The sequence below is a fragment of the Danio rerio genome, chromosome 16, assembly GCF_049306965.1.
Source record: "Danio rerio strain Tuebingen ecotype United States chromosome 16, GRCz12tu, whole genome shotgun sequence".
Classification (NCBI taxonomy): domain Eukaryota; kingdom Metazoa; phylum Chordata; class Actinopteri; order Cypriniformes; family Danionidae; genus Danio; species Danio rerio.
In genome coordinates this window covers 42,606,272-42,627,147 of record NC_133191.1, presented here as the reverse complement: position 1 = coordinate 42,627,147, position 20,876 = coordinate 42,606,272, and the positions used below count along the sequence as shown (strand labels likewise).

Genomic DNA, 20,876 nt, shown 5'->3' with positions numbered 1-20,876 from the left:
GCAAAAAACCCAGATTACAATTTGCTAAATTACACTGGGAATAAGAATATTTTTTGGAGAAATGTCCTGTGGTCTGATGGAACTAAGATTGAACTGTTTGGCCATAATGACCAGTGTTACATTTGGAGGACAAAGGGGAAAGCTTACAAGCCTAGGAACACCATCCCAACAGTGAAAAATTGGGAGCAGCATCATGCTGTGGGGCTGTTTTGTTGCAGGAGGGACTGGTCCACTTCACAGCATAGATGGCATCATAAAGAAAGAACATTATGTAGAAATCCTGAAGCAACATCTCAGAACATCAGCCAGGAAATTAAAACTTGGCCACAATTGGGTCTCCCAAACAGACCATGACCCCTAAGCATACTGCCAAATTAGTTAAAATGTGCTTTAAGGACAACATAGTGAATGTTTTGGAGTGGCCATCACAAAGCCCTGATCACAATCCTGTGGGCAGAGTTGAAAAAGCTTCGGCGAACAAGACAGCCTACTAATCTGAGTCAGTTACACCAATTCTTTCAGGAGGTATGGGCCAAAATTCCTTCAAACTATTGTGAGAAGCTTGTGGAAGGATACCCAAAACATTTGACCAAAGTTATACAGTCTAAAAAATAAAAATAAAAAACAAGGAAATGTATGTAAACTTTTCACTGTCTAGAAATGATTTTAAAAATTCTCTAAAAAAATGTATCTCATTATTCTGGCATTTAACAAATGTAAATAATTTAGGTAATCCTAACAGACCTAAAATAGTAAACATTTAGTAATATTTACCATCAGATCATTTTTTTTAAATGGCTTTTTTAGAATGTATGTAAACGTCTGGTTTCAACTGTATATAGTTTCTAATGGTGTGTGAGCACTATTGTGTGCAATGATTGTATGTTTATAACCACCAAAGATAGTGGGCATCGCGAGTCACTGGAAATGTTATTTTTGGGGTAAGTAGCTGAAAAGTTTGTAAACCCCTGCTGTACATGTAGAAACATGAAAATTACAATTTAGCTGTATAAAAAAAATCTATATATATGCTAAATGAACGCTATTTTAAGGTTTAATTGTCAATCAGCGTGAACAGTCTCTTGTATTTAAAAGTTAAACACATTTTAAAAAATATATCAAATACATAAATCATGTAAAAATTATCTGATTATACAAATGATCCCATTTTAATTATGAACATCTTCTGAACTATCTTAAACTATTAGAAATGAAACATTTTGAATAATAAAACTTTTTTAAAAAACAAAGACATGAGTTTGTTTCCCCATTAAATTAAAATTACTTTTTTTTATCTTATTATATTAGTTAAATTCCATCAAATGATAGGTTTGGTATAAAAAAGGATATTTTGTTATATTTAAATATTGTTCCACTGAATGACACTTTAGTGGGTGTCATCTACAAAACAATCTAATGTATAGAGGAAAAATTATGCCTGAGACCCCCTTTTTCACCTTTGAATTTCTTGCTATAGTAATATCTGTAAAGTATGTACAGTATAATTACATGTTCAATAACTCTACATTCTTTCATTTTCTTCAGGTACACTTGAAAATGCTCTCCTACCTTGCCGGCATAGTGGTGCACAACAAAACCTTTGTTCCAGCTGTTGAAGTGTTCATGTGTGCCGATTTGCGACTGCAGTTTTTGCAGAAGGGTTTGGTCAGCGCCCTCGCCTTTCGCATGCATGGTTGCACAAACATCATCCAGGATGCTCATGATTCCAGGAGGATTCTGGGTCATTAAGATGCCCATTAGATACAATTAGATGAAGAGGTGATGTTAAGTATATGACAGAAGTTTTGATGGAATGTGCAAACTCACCAGTTTGGACTCAATTAAATCACATACTACTTTATTGTTAAAGTACTCAATGGGGGTCCAGCTGATTCCCTCTTGTACATACTCTTCCTGCAAAAAAGGGAGCAGAAAATATTTGCAAATGTCCTGTTTAAATCTGGTATTAAAGAGATAGTTTGATAAGTTCCTATAATAATATATAACACATAACATTATACAACACAAAATAAGATATACTGAGAGAAGATTGATCGAAAAAGCATCCATTGTCTTCCTTAGTATTTTTTGTTTTTACTATTGATGTCAATGACAACTTTTTTCAACATTCAGAATGTCAGATTATCTCGTTTTGTGCTCAACAGAATAAAGAAATTCCTGAAATATTTATAATCACTTGAGTGTGAGGAAATGGTGAAATGTTTTTTGAACAAACTATCCCTTCAAGATGTTTTTGGTGAGAAGATCACAAGTGGACAATGATGAATACATGCAAAGGGAGTCTGAAACATTTTAAGCTTGTCAGAGTTCTACGTAAATGGCTCCAACCCTAAGCCTAACAACTTCCAGAGGTGGTCAAACCCATCGGTTTTCTTTCACAGTTTACACACTCTTACAGTGGCGTGTGTTAAGAGTCTGAATGTGTTTGAATATCCACAAAAAAAAACACCTACACTCTTCCTACTCAAATTCTAATTCGTAAACAGTACAGGATGTGTTGTTAAAATATGCTAGTCATATGGGATTTAAACTTTGCTATAGAAAACAGTCATCGTCATAAGTATCTAGGTACTATTATTGATAAAAAATGAAATTTTAATGAAAATACTGTAAGACTATGTAGGAAAGGCCAACAAAGACTTTAATGTCTGTGAAACTTGGCGAAGTTTAATAATGACAGGACCCTAATGGTGGCATTTTATAGAATCCATTTGAACCTTTTCATTGATTTATTGGTTTACTTCTTTGAAAGTACAACAGAAGAACTCGCTGTCTAAGGTTTTAAATACCTGAAGCAAAGTATTAGGGGTAAAAGTGCCAGAGTTATCCTATTTGTATGAAATCCAGGTGTTAAAGAAAGACCATCAGATTACATCTGATATACAGCATCCTCTTTTTGATTCATTTCAAATACTTCCCTCAGGATCTCGGTATAAGGTCCCTTTGGAAAGGACCAAGAGATTTAAATTTTCATTTGTTACTTGTGTGATTGTTTTGCTGAATTTTAAAGGGAAAGGGTAGTTGCTGTTTTTTAGTACTATTAATGTTGTTTAATGTTTATTTTAAGTGTGTGGTATGATATACGTGTTGTAAATCTATTACAATGCAAAACAAAACGCCCCAAAAGGGGACAATAAAACTTACAGTAACTTAAAACACTAAGCTATGCTCTCTTACCAATCCAGATTCAAACACAAACCCAGTGTTTAAGCGTAATTTTATGGCTATCAAAGCAGAAACCAAATCTTCTGCTCTCATTTTCTATTGTCTTCAAATGATACAAGATTATTTCCCTATATTGACTCAAAAGCACAGAAAAAGTCAATATTTCAATTCAATTTAGTTCAATTAAAAAATATACACCCTTCCATATACTCTCCCTTGAAGAAAGCAGAAAAGTAGATGAGAGAGACGGAATAAAAATAAATGTCTCCCTCACCTACCGTGTGATCAGACTGATTAAAAAAGCGTATGCATCAATACGTTTATAAAAAAAGATATTTCTCACCTGCTCTGCTTTTAGTGTGAGCTCAATGAAAATCTGTTGGAGTTTTTCATTCACAAAGTTGATGCAGAACTGCTCGAATCCATTTTTCTGGAAGGGCAGAGACATGAGGTTACTTCAATATAAAAAGTAATTAAAAAAATAAATTTAATTTTAAAATAAAACTGAATTCACCTGAAATATTTCAAAGCCATAGATATCCAGAACGCCAATGTTCAGCTCTTCACGGTCTTTCTGCATTGCTTTATTTATGGCCTTTAAATTAAAGCAGAAACTAATTGGAATGACATGTCTTTAGATTTTTGAGACATTTGAATACTAAAGGGTCTGTAACACCTGTTTCACATCGCACGCGTGAGCAGAGCATGCACAGCGCATATGGAAAGCAGAGCACAGGCATTTGCCTTTCACACTGGCTGCATCAGCAGTGCGCAGCGGATCAGCAGCTGTTCCACAGATCTATCTATCTCTGTATCTATCTCTGTATCTATCTATCTATCTATCTATCTATCTATCTATCTATCTATCTATCTATCTATCTATCTATCTATCTATCTATCTATCTATCTATCTATCTATCTATCTATCTATCTATCTATCTATCTATCTATCTATCTATCTATCTATCCACGTTTTTCACTTTTCATCTGCACCAAGGCCTGCAGCAACTTCCTCCCATGCTCTTTCTTTAACCTGCAAGTCTTTATTTTACAAATGATATAGATCCTAAAGAACTGTATGCTTTTCAATCTGTATGAGGAGTGTCAATCATGTCTTTTAAGGTGCACTCGGTCAGAAGATAATCGTCTGTGAGATCATTTACTTTTGTTTTTGATTGTCAGGATGATGTAGGACTTTAGTTATGATACTATTTATACAACATAGTTATAATGATATTTATACATGATCAAACTAGTGTGCAACTTAGCCAAAACTAATACTTTAACTGTTTTAAATTTGGTTTTGTAATTCGGGCCTAAATAAATATTTGTTACCGTTTTAAATAGTTAAAGTTAATTTGATTGACTGTTTAAAAATCAGTGGATGTTATCGATGCATTGATTAGATAAAATGGCTACTTTTTACTGTCATTCGATGTGTTTTTGTCATTATCAATGCAATCCCACTTTAATTGAGTGACATCTGGGTCTATTTTGGCACGACAAAAATAGTCCCAGTGCTGAAACTATCCCGGCACGGCTGCTTAAGCAATGCACACGCTCCACACTGACACAGTGCTTATGTGTTCAGTATGAAAGCTCTAATCTTAACATAACATAACATAACATAAAAGTTAACATAAAAGCAGAAAAAACACGTGCTGCTCATGCTCTGCTCGCACGGTCGGTGTGAAACAGGAGTAAAATTTACAATTGTATTAGAAAGCTCACAAAACAGTATTGAATTGACACAAAAATCTTTTGTAGAATCGTGCTCTTACACATTTGATCAACGTTTACTCACACTGATTTATTTCTTTTGTTGAACCCAAAAGAAGATATTCTAAAGAATGTTGGTGGAAAAACAGCCATTGATATCCATATGAACAAAAAATACAATGAAAGTCAATAGATGTTTTTTCCCACCACTGTTCAGTATATCTTCCTTTGTGTTCATCAGAAGACAGAAGCTTAAAATGGGTTGAAACAAAAAGAGAGTGAGTACATTTCCATTTTTGAATGAACTATCCCTTTAATACATCCTTGTTTTAAAAAAAAAAAAAAAGAAGTGAAGAGTTCAGATGCAAAAATCTCTAAATGGCATCTGAAATGTTCTTCTAAAATTAAATTTTAAATGATAGCATTTACCATATGAAAACAAAACATCATCAATAGCCATTTGTAATCTGGCAGACCGACTCACATCAACCAAATAGTCGAAGAGTCTTGAATACAGTGCTTTGGACAGGGCGTCTCTGGTGAAGGAGGCCTGCTCCGTGTTTAAGGTGACAGAAATGGTCTCCGTCTTGCCACCCCACTTGCTGTCCATGATACGACTGGTCAGTTTGCTCTTTAAACCGTCCTGATTGATCCCCAACAGGTATGATGGGAATGCCAAAACTGCAGTAGAGCCATAATGAATTAATTTTAAAAGCTTCTTACTTCTACTCTTTTCATTAAATCCAATATTTCAGTAAGGATAAACTCACAGTCTTCACTCTCCACCACAGCATAGTTGCCCTCCTCTCTGAAAGCGATGTTGCCCAGATGGAGGATGCCTGCCACGATCTGCAGCACCGAGTCCTGCGCATCCATTGACAGGCCTACCACCGACATGGCATTCTACAAATATAGTTAATTTTACATTGTGATATAGCATACTATATATAGTGTACACTTAGAAGACAACACAAAATCTTTTGTCTGTTATGATAATGTCAGTTGTGATTTTGACTCCCGAATGCTTGGCACTGCTGACTTCTGATGTTTTGATCATTACAAACGGCGCTCTCATTTCTTTTGGTTCAAGATGCTAAATGGTCCGTGTGGCTCACGTTTCAAATAAACAGTGCTGGTTTTGGCATGTTTGCATGGTGCACCATTTTTTGACAGTTTAATCTGAAGTTATTAAGCCTTCTGAGAAATATTTTTTTTCTTTTAAAAATACAGTCAGTACATTTTAATGAGGAGAATCAACATTTTTAAACATAGTATTAATAGCTTTTAATAACTCGTTTCTTATAACTAGGCCCACACAGAATCTGCATTTAGCCCATCACATCGTCTATTCATTTACTTGTGTAAATGTGTTTACATTTATATTTATTCAGTTTTTAAATTCATTTCAGTAATATTGACTAATTTGAAAATGTTCAAATTATTATTTACAACAGTTTAAGTAATATTTTCTGTCTTTTAGTTAAAAGTCTTGTGGTCTATCGAACAACAAATAATAACTTGACCTTTAGTTGATTGTTTGGTATTAGAAGGGGCTATTATGAATGGCAAAGACCTCTAGATTACGCTTATTTTACCAGAATAAAATATGACCATGCCTTGATTTTAAATTATTAGATTATGACAGTAAGGTCTGACTTTGCTGAGACAAAAGTCTTGTCACTTAACAGAAATAATGTACAGTATAGAATATAAAGTCATGGTGCAGTAGAAAAATAATTAATTTAGTGTATGACTCCCATGAGCTTGGAGGACTGCATCTATACATCTATGTAATGACTCAAATAACATTAATAAAGTCCTCTAGAATGGCAAAGAAATGCAGGACTCCCAGAGTTCATGAAGATTGTTTGGATTCCTCTTCAACACCTCCTCCATCTTACCCCAGACATGCTCAATAATCCGGCCAATCCGGAAGGACCTTGACCTTCTTTGCTTTCAGGAACTTTGATGTGGAGGCTGAAGTATGAGTAGGAGCACTCTCCGGCTGAAGAATTTGCCCTCTCCTGTGGTTTGTAATGTAATGGGCAGCACAAATGTCTTGATACCTCAGGCTGTTGATGTTGCCATCCACTCTGCAGATCTCTCATTCAGTCGCCCCCATACTTAATGTAACCCCAAACCATGATTTTTCCTTCACCAAACTGATTTCAGAGAGAATCTTGGGTCCATGCGAGTTCCAATCGGTCTTCTGCAGTATTTGTGATGATTGAGATGAAGTTCAACAGATGATTCATTGGAAAAATCTACCTTCTGGCACTTTTCCAAGTGATCAACTAGAAGACAAGTTTTTATTTGTTGCTTTTACAACTGGGATTGACGACAAGACTTTTGTCAGGTAGAATATCATATGAGAGACTTGCCTTGTTTACCAAATAAGTCCAAAATCTAATTGGATCTGAAATTGTAAACATTAAATAAAAGTTAAGAAGTAAGTAAGCAAAGAGTAAGTAAAGAATTATTTTTTATTTCATTTATTACAGTTTTATTTATGATACTCCCAAAATAATTCCGCATGAATCTGCAGATTGTTTTACAAAATTCTCAGCAGACATAGCAAAAGAAATGTCCCCAAATTCTGTCTGGCCTTACTTATAAACAATAAGTTGGAAACGAATAGGAAATATTATACTAAATACTGTGAAAATGTCCTTGCTCTGTTAAATATTATTTGGCGAATACTTGGGGGAAAAAAAGACTAAAATTTCCCAGGAGAGTTAATAATTTAGCCTTCAATTTTAGCCTACATTATTATTGATAATATTATTTGATATTATCTGATATTATTATTGTTATTTTTAATGTCAAGGGCGGTTGTATAAGCATTTCACAGCATATTGTACTGTGTATGACACAAATAAGATTTAAATTTGAATTTTTGCATTAGGATACAACGCTTTACACCCACCATTGTGTCTTCAAACTCCTTCTTGTCGTTGACATCCTCCACAGTGTAGGTGTCGGACTGGTTTAAATAAAAGTAGTAATCAGGAGTCGTGACTCCTAAATTCTCTCTCTGCTCTTTGGTGGCTCCTTTCAAAAGCTGGAACATCAGATATGAAAAAAAGGTACTTTTAAAGTTCACTTGAAGACTTATTTCTTTAAACTTCCTTTTACTTGTTGATCTTGTATTATTTTACTGAATTGTTTGCACAGTGCTCAGAATTTTAAGAAATTTCTTTTAAAGGCACTATAGAAATAAAGTTTATTATTATTATTATATTAAAAACAAGCAACAATTTTATCAAATTTTAAATCTTGAATTCCGACCTAAGTAATATGAGCAACTAATACGACACAAAGCATTCCTGGATTAAATAACACTGCCCTAAAAAGACACAACAACCTGGCAGTTTTTTTAAACTCATAATTTCCTGAAATGACCTTAGCTTGAATGTGTTGACTTTTACCTGGTAGTATATATGAAAATTCCTTTCTCCATTGTTTTGAGACACTACTCTGGATTTTTCCAGCAGGAAGTTAGAGATCTTTCCCCCATCAGGTTCTCCTCCTCGGCTGAACTGAATTTCAAAGTATTTTCCCTAAGATCAAAAATAAATTTATCACCAACATTATCACATACATGTGTTGACAAACAGAGCAGCAGAAAAGAAAATGGGCTCTCTGGTACACAACATGAATGTACTTAATGTCTTGTTGTATATCAGAGCTACATACACACACACTGCAATCCTACAACCACATCCCGCAGAAGAAAACAAGCTATGACATGTTGAGGACCAGCAAGCTCCAAATGACATTCTTAGACGTGGATACACTGATTCATGAGACAGCATCACAGAGGCCATATAAGCTTCATTTTTGTATTAAAATAATTTAGATATAAATATTATTTTAATAAAAGTTCAATAAAATAAAATGCTAGTACAATTAATAATACATGTGCATAATATGTCATTTTTATTTTATACACAGAATTATAAGAACTATTAAATGTTTATTTTTAACTATTAAAAGTTAAATGAGTCAAAGATGAGCAAAAGAATCTCTATTCTATACATGTAGAAAACAATCAATGCAAGCATCTATTAATGTTTCCGATAACATTGGCATTGACATAATAGGGTTAGGGTTAGCCTAACCCTAACCCTAACCCTAATCATAAAAACATGTCTTCTATAATACCGTAACCATGGAATTATAAGGTTCTATCTGCGTTCTGAATGATTTTGAGACATTGAGCTTTAAAGTTTTTGTATTCCATAGCAAACAGCATGTGTGTAACATTAAAAATAAATAAAAAGTCCTAAAATGTAAACAACAACTTATAAAAAAACACCCCAAAATGTAAATAAGTTGTCATTTAATAAAAATATGTCAATAACTCAATTTTGACAAAAATGTCAGATAGAACCTTATAATTCTTAAGTGATGATAATAATACAACATAATTATAAAATAATGTTCCATCATTATCATTAAGTGTAACATAAATATTTGTGAAAATGAAACAAAATATTTTTATTTTGACTTTAAATATTAAAGCTGCATTGTTGTTTTTGAGCTGTATTTATGCTTTATTATTGTTTTTGTGACAACAAATACACACAATTAAAAGAAAGCAAAAAATTAATCAACTAAAGTAAAAATGTGCATTTCTGAGACTAAAAGAGATCAAATCATCAGACGTAAGGGTAATCAAAACTTACAAAGCGACTGGAGTTGTTGTTTCTGACGGTTTTAGCATTCCCAAAAGCCTCCAGCAGCGGGTTAGACTGCAGAATGATGTCTTTAACATGCTGAAAGAGGAAACAATATATGCCATATAGAACATATACAATAAATGTGTACACTTCTGAGCATGTTAAATTAATTAAAAGTTTTTAGAAGTGCCATTTTTAAAGTTTTTGGTACATTGCTTTCATTCTTTTTTTTTTCTTTTTTTTTTAGATCTGGCAGAGGAGCAAAGAAAGGGATCATGGTTTTTGATCTCAGATAACGGTCAGGGTGCAACATTTCACATACAATGAGCACCAATTGTGGCCAATACTACAAAAGAAATCAACCACACCCTGGATTTCACAGGGTTTGAGTTCAAATGACCATCCAAAAAATCTGGTCTCAGCCAAACCTGTTTGACCAAACATTTACAGGAAATACAGGACTACTACTTCTTTCATAAACATTCAGTAGACTAAAATAATCCTGCCTATACTTAAGTTAAGATGCATGTTCATCCGTCCAATCACAAGTGGGCAATGCTAAATACAGGTGTAAAATGGGATATCAAATTAAAACTTGTCCACTTTTTGACTTTTCCACATTTGAATGAATGGATTTCTTTTGAAGTGTAAACACTCATGTTGTTTAATACATTTAAGCAACTACTCTCTGCCTACTGATCAAAGCATGATCTTTCTGGAACGAGTTGTGAAAAACAAGGTTGTTGAAAATCCACACAGAAACAGGATATTGAGACTCATGCACTGTGCTAAAACATACAAGATATTATCAAAAATAACTGCAATTGGGGTGGCACAATGGCTCAGTGGTTAGCACTGTCGCTCCACAGCAAGAAGATCACTGGTTCGAGGGCCGGCTGGGCCAGTTGGTGTTTCTGTGTGGAGTTTGCATGTTCTCCCTGTGTTGGCGTGGGTTTTCTATAGGTGCTCCAGTTTCATTTCAAAGACATGCACTTTAGGGGAATTGAGTAAACAAAATTGGCCGTGGTGTGTGACTGTATGAATGTGTGTGAGAGTGTTTGGTTGTTTCCCAGTAATGGGTTACGGCTGGAAGGGCATACGCTGCGTATAACATATGCTGGAATAGTTGGCGGTTCATTACGCTGTGTCGATCCCTGATAAAGGACAAGTATGAATGAATAAATTAATAAATTAACTGCCATCCACATCTTTTTCATGTTTTCACTCATACACCATTTAACAAGGCTGCGCATCACACTGACTGCTCCTATGAAAATGATGAAGAGTGGGACGAAATAAAGGGAAAAGTCTCAACAAAATACAAGCACAATTCATCAGAAGAAATGCATCTGAATGAATGGTAATTCCAGGTTGAAACAGGGCCAATATATAAACATTTGCAACTTATTCTTATTAACTATTAACAGAGTATAAATTGGATTACTGTAGGTTAGGGCAAGTCAAAATGTAGTTGGAAAGTTAGTTATAATGTCTGTAGTAGAGGCACAATACAATGTTTTGCAGAAATGTAATGAATGTACGGGATGGTCAAATAGTACAGTGACCTCCTGCCTACTATATAAATATATTACAAATATTCCCAGGTGCTGTTTAATGGAGAAACACATTTGTAAACATAACAGTTTCAATAACTAATTTCGGTTCAACTTTTATGACAAGTTATCTTATTTAATATGTACTTAAACTGAAATTAATCATATGTTATAATGTGTTTATTGTGTAAATACGTCTTTACAGTGTGTTTATGATTGATTAAATACATTCATGTCAATACATCCATAATTAATTTCTTTAAATACATTTTTAAATACACGGTTGACCCCACCCTTAAACCTAACCATACCACCAAACCTGTTGCCAACCCTACCCGTATCCCACCTCAAGAGTACCAGGAGTGTTCTGCTATACATTATGAACACTGTAAGTATGCTGTATTTATTTTTTTGATGCAAGTACATAGTAGTTAAAGGCACTTCATATATAAAGTTAATATAAAACTAAATTGTTTTGTCTTTGTCATGATAGTAATATTTTAGTAATTATTTTGCAAGACAATAGTTTTTCTTCTAGGCTGGATTATAGTAATCCTCTGTCACTGGTTGCCCAGCATCCTCTATTAACAAACTTCAGATATTGCTTCTTAGCTATAAAGCTTTAAATAATCTAGCTCCTGTTTATCTAACCAACCTTCTGTCTCGCTACAATCCAACTCGCTCTTTAAGATCTCAAAACTCAGGGCTTTTGGTAGTACCCAAAATAGCAAAGTCTACTAAAGGAGGTCGAGCCTTCTCATTTATGGCTCCTAAACTCTGGAATAGCCTTCCTGATAATGTCCGAGACTCAGACACACTCTTGCAGTTCAAAACTAGATTAAAGACCTATCTTTTTAGTAAAGCATAGCAGTATGATGCATGAATGTGCTCCACACATCTCGTTTATATACACTATGAACAGCAGCTACGCTATTTTCTTTATTCTATATTTTCACCAGGGGATACAAATTTCGAGGCCCCCAGAGATTATGCAGCACCACTGATGCGATCCAAGACCTGTAAAGAGATTATCTCAAGGTTTTCTATAATCCTCGAATAATATCGAATTGACCTGAATCGATGGCATGATACCATGGCATGATGGCAGGAGACCAGTGTAGGTTAACACCCCTAAAAAACTCCTAATGGATCTAATAATATTTACCTTTAAAAATTATTTTAATAAGATAAAAACTGCTTTAATTCCAGCAAAACTAAGAAATACAATTTTTGAAGAAAGAAATATAATAGGCTATTACTGTCAAAAACATCCTTGCTCTGTTAATGATCACTTAAGAAATGTATGAAAAAGAATTCAAATTTCACAGGAGGGCTAAAGCTTCCTCATAATCTCAGAGGGAGATTTTTCAAACCCAAGATTTGAACCCTTTAATCTGCTCACCTGAACTTTGGGTCCACCCCCAGACACTTTGGAGATGTAGCTCATGATGTATTTGGCTGCCACTGTTTTCCCCGCTCCACTCTCTCCACTGCATTACAGACAAAATCAAATCATAATGTAAACCACTGATGCCACTCAAATACTTTAAACGTGTCTCATGATGTGGGTGCCAGTTTCTCGATCCCTGACCTTATAATGACACACTGGTTCTCAGAGTCGATCATCATGTTGCGGTACATGTTATCAGCCAGAGCGTAGATGTGGGGTGGATTCTCATACTGTGCCTGTACACACACACACACACACACACACACATCACAGAACTCAATAAGATGGTCTTAGAAAATTAAAAGTCACATTTGCATGAAACTGAAGCAGTGACATTTTCCCGTGACCAGAAACACCTCCTGTTATGCATATTCACTTCCTTTGATTTGGCCATCGAGATACAGATGTTAACGCTCAATGGCAAGACCGGACATGCACTGGCATTGCTCTGGTCTGTCTGGTCATGTTTAAATGTCTTATCCTGCAGGAATGATTTTTCATCTGAACCGGATTTACATTTTGCATCCATGCGTTTAGGCCACAGTACGGTATGTACTGGACATTACTCTTTCTCCGCTAGTGACAAGATATCTCATCATTTAAGAAACAACACCTCCATGTCATTGACAAGATTCTATGGACATTTGTGTTTTAGGTATATTATAGTAAGGGAAGTCTAAGTATAGTGTCTGTAAACTGTATATATATATATATATATATATATATATATATATATATATATATATATATATATATATATATATATATATATATATATATATATATATATATATATATATATACACACTGTTTTTTTTCAGGGAGGGTTTTTTGTCAAAAACCTATCAGCAAAATATGAACATATTTAAAGATTTATTGTGCTGGTTTCGTTATTTTCCTAGAGAACATGGTCATATAGTGCTTATCATAATTGAGTACACCCAATTTTGAAAATGAATATTTTATCCATATTATATTTTGGTACTTTTGAACAAAAAAGATTTATTAATCAGATATATTTATTAAAAAAACATTTTAGTCACCGAACATCTTTAGAAAAATAAATATAATACATTTAAATTTAAGTGAAATATTGCAACAAAAAAAAAATCCAAACTGCAAATTTTCAATTAAATTTTAGATAATTTTTTTTCTCTTTTTAACATTTTTATTTAATATTTTGCTATATTATATATATTATATTTGTAATATATTTGCTATATATATATTTTTTGCTATATTAGCTATCCTGCCTTGTATCAACAGTTCAGGCTGGTGCCGGTGGCGTAATGGTGTGGGGGATATTTTCTTGGCTCACTTTGGGACATTTAGTACCAATTGAGCATCTTCTGATGGTTACTTCCAGCAGGATAACACACCAAGTCACAAAGCGCGAATCATCTCAGACTGGTTTCTTGAACATGACAATGAGTTCACTGTACTCAAATGGCCTCCACAGTCACCATATTTCAATCCAATAGAGCACCTTTGGGATGTGGTGGAACGGGAGATTCACATGATGGATGTGCAGCAACTGCCTAATGCTATCAGGTCAATATGGATCAAAATCTCTGAGGAATATTTCCAGTAGCTTGTTGAATCTATGCCATGAAGAAATAAGGCAGTTCTGAAGGCAAAAGGGGGTCCAACCTGGTACTAGTAAGGTGTACCTAATAAAGTGGCCGGTGAGTGTATATGCACAAATATAATATTGTAATGCATTCCATTCTATATTAATATTAGTAATAAAAAAAATTTTTTGTTGTACTTGTATATGTTGAGCACTGTACATTGCTGGCAAAAAAACAGACTGCAATACATTCCTAGTTGAAAAAGGCTAAAATACTCAATAATGCAGGCATGAAAAGAGTTAAAGTGCCCCTGTTATGCATTTCTGAAAATGATCTTTCATGCACAGTGTTACACAGCTCTGAGTGATTGAAGACATCCCATACAGTAAATCTAAAAGTGCACCATGCATAAAATGATCGTCTCTGGGGAAAAAAAAAAAAAAAGTCAACTCAAAGCCATTAAAATAAGTCATTTTCAAAATGAATCCCAAGCCATTTTATATTGATGTCAACCTGAAGCATTAACAGAGTGCCTGGAACAGCACCATGTTAAGAAGAAGCTGTATTGTAAGGGAAAATACATTTTTAATGTCAAAGTTTGAGGCTGCTTCTACACCAATACCACAGCAGTGAAGCATCAACCTTGTGTTGGGTTGGAATTGATAAGGTAAAATTAAAGCCATCTTGCCAGTTCCTACACTGTATAGAATCCTCAGCACTTGATAAGCCGTAATCCAATAATTGTGATGGGCATTCTCTTTCTAACAGACCCAAAACTCATCAGAACATCACCCAAAATTAGCATCATGCAAAGCAATGGTTGGAAAAATGTTTCCTTGAGTAACCCATTTGGGAATCATTGATAATATAAGTTCAAAACAAACACATATTTTAAGACAATATAAGTGTTTTTTGAACATGCATGCTCAAAACCAAAATATGACTTTTTAAATAATCGATAATAGGGCAACTTTAATATAAGTTAGTGTATAACTTATTAATAGATGTTAATACTTACAGCTCCCTGATACAGTTCAATCTCTCGGTCTGTGAAATACGGCAGCTGTTTAAAAGGGTTCACTGATATCAGAACAGGACCGATGTATGTCTGAAGAGTCATGGTTATGGCAAAAACAACAAAACAGATAAGCAGCTTGGTGTCTAATCATTTCTGTGATGCACAACATTAGAATGCAGTCATAAGAAATTTTGGATCAATAAATTAAAGGTAGTGTTGTAAACACAATTAAAGGTGCAGTAGGTGATTGTCTTCAGAAACATTTTTAGTTGTGCTGGTTGAAAGTCTCTTCACAGTCTATTAGTAATGAATAAAGTAAATGATCTAAATGTATTTTTATATTTTGGGTAAGGCATAAAACAAAAAAATTAAATAAAGAGTCGGGCCGACATCTCTCATAATTCCGATAAGTAGGCTAAACTGTCTATCAGCAAATGCAGATTTGAACAACTGCATAGCCTTTTGTTCGCAGCTCCGCCAACCGCCGTGCATTCACGAGAGAGGGAGAGAGAGCACGCACACGCGATCGCTAAAAACCTGCTGAATCAAAACTTTTTAAAAACCTGAATCAAAATTGGAGTTACCTTTGCACGCTGGGGAAAGGATGACAGAATGTCTAAAGGATTTCTCCTAGACAGGTAATGTTCTGTTTTAAAACTGTTTTAGCTTCACGCAAAGCTGATGTAACGTTGTTACAAATGGGTTATATCTTCACAGAAGTGTTGCTCAGACACTAAGATCTTCCAATGATCGATTGATAAGACTATTTTTAGCTTCATAAGGGACCTTTTACAGCATCGATTATGTAGATTTAATTAGTTTACTAACAAAACACAAGTAAATACCGATATTCCGCCTACTCTCTCCCTATATTGTTTACCATGCAACTCTAAATTTTCGCTCTGAAATGGCGTGACAGTTTGGCTTGCACGCCGCCAGACAAGCACTAGTCGCTTTTAGCACATGAGAGAGGGTTCTTTTGCTGTGCTCCTGTTTCAGGAGGCGTGGCTCTAGATGGCAGGGGAGGGACTGTGATTCAGAGATTTATGCTAAGCTGTTAGCATTGTGGAAGAATACCAACTGCACCTTTAAACCATGACATGTTGTAATGTCTGTCAATATTAAACAGCACAGAAGCTGTTACTGTTTTTCACATAACAAAATATCATCACATCATGCACACAACAGAAACTCGAGCAACTTTATGACAACCGTAAAAAAATAAAAGTAGAAATTTTGACAGAAATATATGGAATACAATAATATAATAAATATAGAAAATAATAATACACTGAAAAATGGTTCATTGCATTTTGTTGCAAACTATTTAAATAAGCTGAATTTAAACAAATTAATTTGAACATTACCAAGTTTGTTTGTTTAAATTCAGCCTATATAAATTGCTTACAACCACTTAACTTAATTTTAGTAAATCCAATCAATCATTTTTATGACAATGTAAAAATAACAACAATAATAATACTACATAAACTTTTAAAGAATTAATCCTTGTTTTTTCCTGTGTTTTAATTTTAACAGAACAAAGAGTTACAAATAACAACTTATGGATTATAAAAGATTCAGAGTGTTTCTAAAAATGGTATTTGTTGCTATTGCCGACCTAATATTTTATTCATAACTCTTAATGAGTTTTAACATCAGTTTATAATTTTTTATATAAACATTAACATATAAAACACATGTAACATTTTATACACGGATGAATTATTTATTAAAATGCTTGTCCAGTTTATTGACTCATTAATGTCCATTTTACCAGTCAAAATGGAGTGCAAAACAATTAAAACCTAAAAGTTTTTGGGAATTTTATTAGAAAAAACCTACCTTTACCTTTTCTGAAGAAAATAGAAAATTGTTTTTGTCTAGGCAAAAGACAAACAAACAAATTTTACTTTAATTAAAAATAACTGTTTTCTGATTGAAGACATAATAAAATGCTATTTAATTCAGCGATGGCAAAGCTAAATTATCAGCATTACTACACTAGCCTTCAATAAAGAATCCTTGAAATGTCATTGTACTCAATATGCTCCATATCAATATACTGATTGTGAGCTCTATAATTATCTATCTATTATTATTACTACTACTGTTATTATTATCATTAAAATTATTATTATTATCAAAGCTCAAAATTGGGGCTGCAGAACATTTTGTCTGAAAAAAAGTCTAAAAGGACATAATTGCAATCATAAGGATACGAAAATGTAATCATCCATGTATCTCTTCTTGAGGTTGTCTGTAATGGCGTCCTCTGTGATCTTAGACAAGAGGACCATGTCATCCACACCACTGACCTTCACATTCTGGGTCTGCCAGTGATATTTCTCCTTGCTCCCCTGCGCAAAAGAGAAAGTGGACCAGTTATTTATTCAAGCTCATCTCTGTGGTCGCAAATGAATGAACGCTGCTGCACTGTTTAGTTAAATAACTATTATTCAAATGCATTCAACTGCTTTATACATTTATACATTGAGCTGCAGTTAATAAATAGAAGAAAATACTGATTAACTCAGAGTTAGCAGAGAAAGGAGGAAATTACATATCTCCAATATTTTATTCTATGAAACGTTAAAAGTTCGGACACTTTGACAATAACAGAAAGTCAGGTGTGTGTGCAGCTGTTTAGCTTTACAAGGGTATTATTACGTCAAGCATATGCAGTCTAAAAATACAACAAAACACAGCAGCATGAGGCATTTCTTCTTACCCTCCAGCAATAAATGTTTAAAATGCTCAGTCAGGTAATTATGAATCAAGCATTAAAATCTGAGATAAATACAAGCGTCTTTCCTCCTTGTATTAGGGCTGAGCGACTTGGCCTAAAATCTAAATCTCGATTAATTGAACATTTTAACTCAATTAGGATTATTTCATTTATTTTATTTTTAAGCCCCCATAGTTTACTGACAATGATGTTTATATGCCATCTAAAGGAATGCCTGGCGCAGCTTCCAGTCATTGTCAATGTGTGCAAAGTAAAGCTCAAGAATAAGTCCATCGTCCTACTTGACCGGAGATCAGATGCAACTGCAAACTGTAGCCGCAGAAGAAGAAATCAGTCACAGCTTCACAGTCATGTGACACATAAGGAAAGTTAATGAAATAATCATCCAGGAAAATTTGACTGATTATAGGTTTTGAATGTCTATTTCTATTAATTTTCGATTATTGGCCCAGCCCTACCGTGCATAATCCATAAACGGCATGTCTGAGAATACTCGGGTTCATTCTTCATATAGTAAATTAAAAATGTGTCATGGTAAAAATGAAATATGGCAAGTAGAAAGTATAGAATATACATTTTCAGGCTTATAAATATCATTATTTCTACTATTTAAAAGAACTGTACATAAATTTGCTGGTCCTCTAATGAATCTGTGAGAATTTCTGAAGCTGTAGTGATTAAAATTGTATCAATGTTTTTAAAACGTTAACATATATTGATCTAAAATCTAATTTGATGAGTATATAAGAGAAAAAAAATCTGATCTTTTCCAGGATTTCTCCTGGTTTCACCAAGCTAAATTTAAGATTTTTTAAGACCATCATAAATTAAATTTTAGACTTATACCGGACTAAATACTATGGATTTTGTTTCAACTATGCCAGGTAGAAAATATTTTCATTTGTCCTATCAAAACAATTATTAAAATGTACTACATTTAATAATGCAATAATAATAATTTTGTTTGAATATATTTTTTATTATTAATTTTTCAAACACATCCATTCACAAACCCTATAACCCTTATCAAGAATAGAACAAAACATAGCTTTCAATTACTTTAGTCTACAATGATGATAATCTGATAATACAAAACCTAGGTCAGGTCAGTTTCTTCAGCAGTAAATAAATAAAGAAATGTTAAGCAAATAAACTGTAAGGGAATTAATTAAATGCTATTTTTAATTAAAGTTAAAAGTTTTATTAAGATGGATAGTTGGTGATTGTATGGGTGTAATTGGCCAGATTTGGGTAAAAAACTTTAAGACCTGTTAAAAAAAAAGATTCAAGAACTAAAACATTTCAATAAATTTAAGACTTTTTAATGCCTAAAATTTAGCTTTTGAGATTTAAGACATTTCAGGACTTTTTCAGACCCTCCTGATGCCCTAATTTAACATTTTTACTGGACAAGTGATTAAATTTGCAGCTATTTGTAAATATTAGTTATAACAAGTAAATGTCTAAAATACATAATAAAGACTTTTAAAATATATACTTGATCCTTAAACCTGACAAAAGCCAGCATATACGTTTAAATGTAGATATACTTCAACCTGTTAAAACCCCGCAGATTTTATTTACATTTTATATAGTTTTCAAAATCCCAGCTAAATACCTTCCACCAAAATCTTAATTAATTTATTTATTTTGGAAGAAAAAAAGACTTATCATAATTTTAAATATTCCTAGCAAAAAATTATAGTGATTTTAGAAGAAAGTATAGTTTGTTATTTTGTCAATAATTAAATACGTGGGCAACAAAAGCGCAGCCTTCATGTTGTATCAGTATCTATCGAACAATCATAACTTTGTAAACATTTTGGTTTTTAGAGCCAGCTGCGTTTCTTAAAAGGTTATTAACTACATTTCCAAATCACTTCAATGGATTGTATCAAGTTTTAAAAGCACTCACCATGATGAATTAGACGTACTTCCTGTATCACACCTTGACAAACTTTTGAGTCCCGTGTGAAACTCTTCGAGGAACTCTTTCGGCTTCAGGTGAAACTCCAGAATTTAACTAGTCGTCCATCTGATATTGCACCTACAACCTTTCCAGTTTCATAGTTTTATCCAAAACGAGTCTGCATGTAGCGTTTCATGTGTCGTGAAGCGATTGAATATTTGGCTTCACGGGTGTTGTCCATGCAACGGCAAGTGGAGACAGGTATCGCCGAGTTTTTCCTTCTTTCTTTTGCGGAAGGAATCGCAGATACTTGCACATAACGGCGCCACCACACGAGCCTGAATGGATTTACCTGCAGGACAGGTAATCACAGCACACTACAAACCAGCCTCTATAGCGAGCCAACGAACTCAACTCATTCATCCTCTACTCTACTGGTGTTTATATTGACGGTTTATTCTTGGTAGCTGAATATTGTGTTGCCTATGAGGCTATAGACCATTTTGAGGAATGTAAACGAAAATAATGGTTCCAACGTACTTCCTATTTGACTTTTTTTTTTAACTTTCTATAGCTTCAAAGAACTAAAAAAGAGCCACACAATGATAAATGATGTTATGGCAGCTTTTTAAAAATTACGTTATGATTGAATTGCCTCTTGTTACAGTTATAATATGAGTTAACAAGCAGGAAATGTTCCTGAACCAACGACATGATGACCACATTGAAATGGTCTATATTCTAAATAACTCAACCTGGGATGACTTTACTTAATCACTATTGTAAGTATGTACCATTTTGTTTGTAAGTTCAGTTTGAAAAAAAAAGATGTTTATTGACGATGGGCAAGCCCTGAATCTAGTGCAGTGATGCCCAAACTAGGGCTCGCAGGCCAAAGTTGGCACTTTTATCCTTTGATATGGCCCACCAGAGGGAAAATGATTGGGAAGGGTTAGGGAATGCCTTTAACAGAGATTGTCATTTCTATTTCATGTAACCTTTGGTTTGTTGAGCTACGAAAAAATGCAATTAATAAGTT

The 20,876-nt window shown here is 33.9% G+C and overlaps 1 protein-coding gene across 1 annotated transcript in view; it reads right to left on the bottom strand.

Moving 5' to 3' along the window:
• myo1eb (myosin IEb) overlaps positions 1-20,116 on the bottom strand; it is a 37,061-nt gene extending 16,945 nt beyond the window's left edge. Inside the window, 14 exon segments of the mRNA NM_200636.1 lie at positions 1,570-1,737; positions 1,828-1,914; positions 3,530-3,616; positions 3,701-3,781; positions 5,390-5,586; positions 5,676-5,808; positions 7,832-7,966; positions 8,334-8,465; positions 9,594-9,683; positions 12,543-12,630; positions 12,732-12,826; positions 15,180-15,269; positions 17,402-17,539; positions 19,844-20,116. Coding sequence (NP_956930.1) covers positions 1,570-1,737; positions 1,828-1,914; positions 3,530-3,616; positions 3,701-3,781; positions 5,390-5,586; positions 5,676-5,808; positions 7,832-7,966; positions 8,334-8,465; positions 9,594-9,683; positions 12,543-12,630; positions 12,732-12,826; positions 15,180-15,269; positions 17,402-17,539; positions 19,844-19,846 — 1,524 coding nt within the window. The 5' untranslated portion in view covers positions 19,847-20,116.
• Between the last annotated feature and the right edge of the window lie 760 nt (positions 20,117-20,876).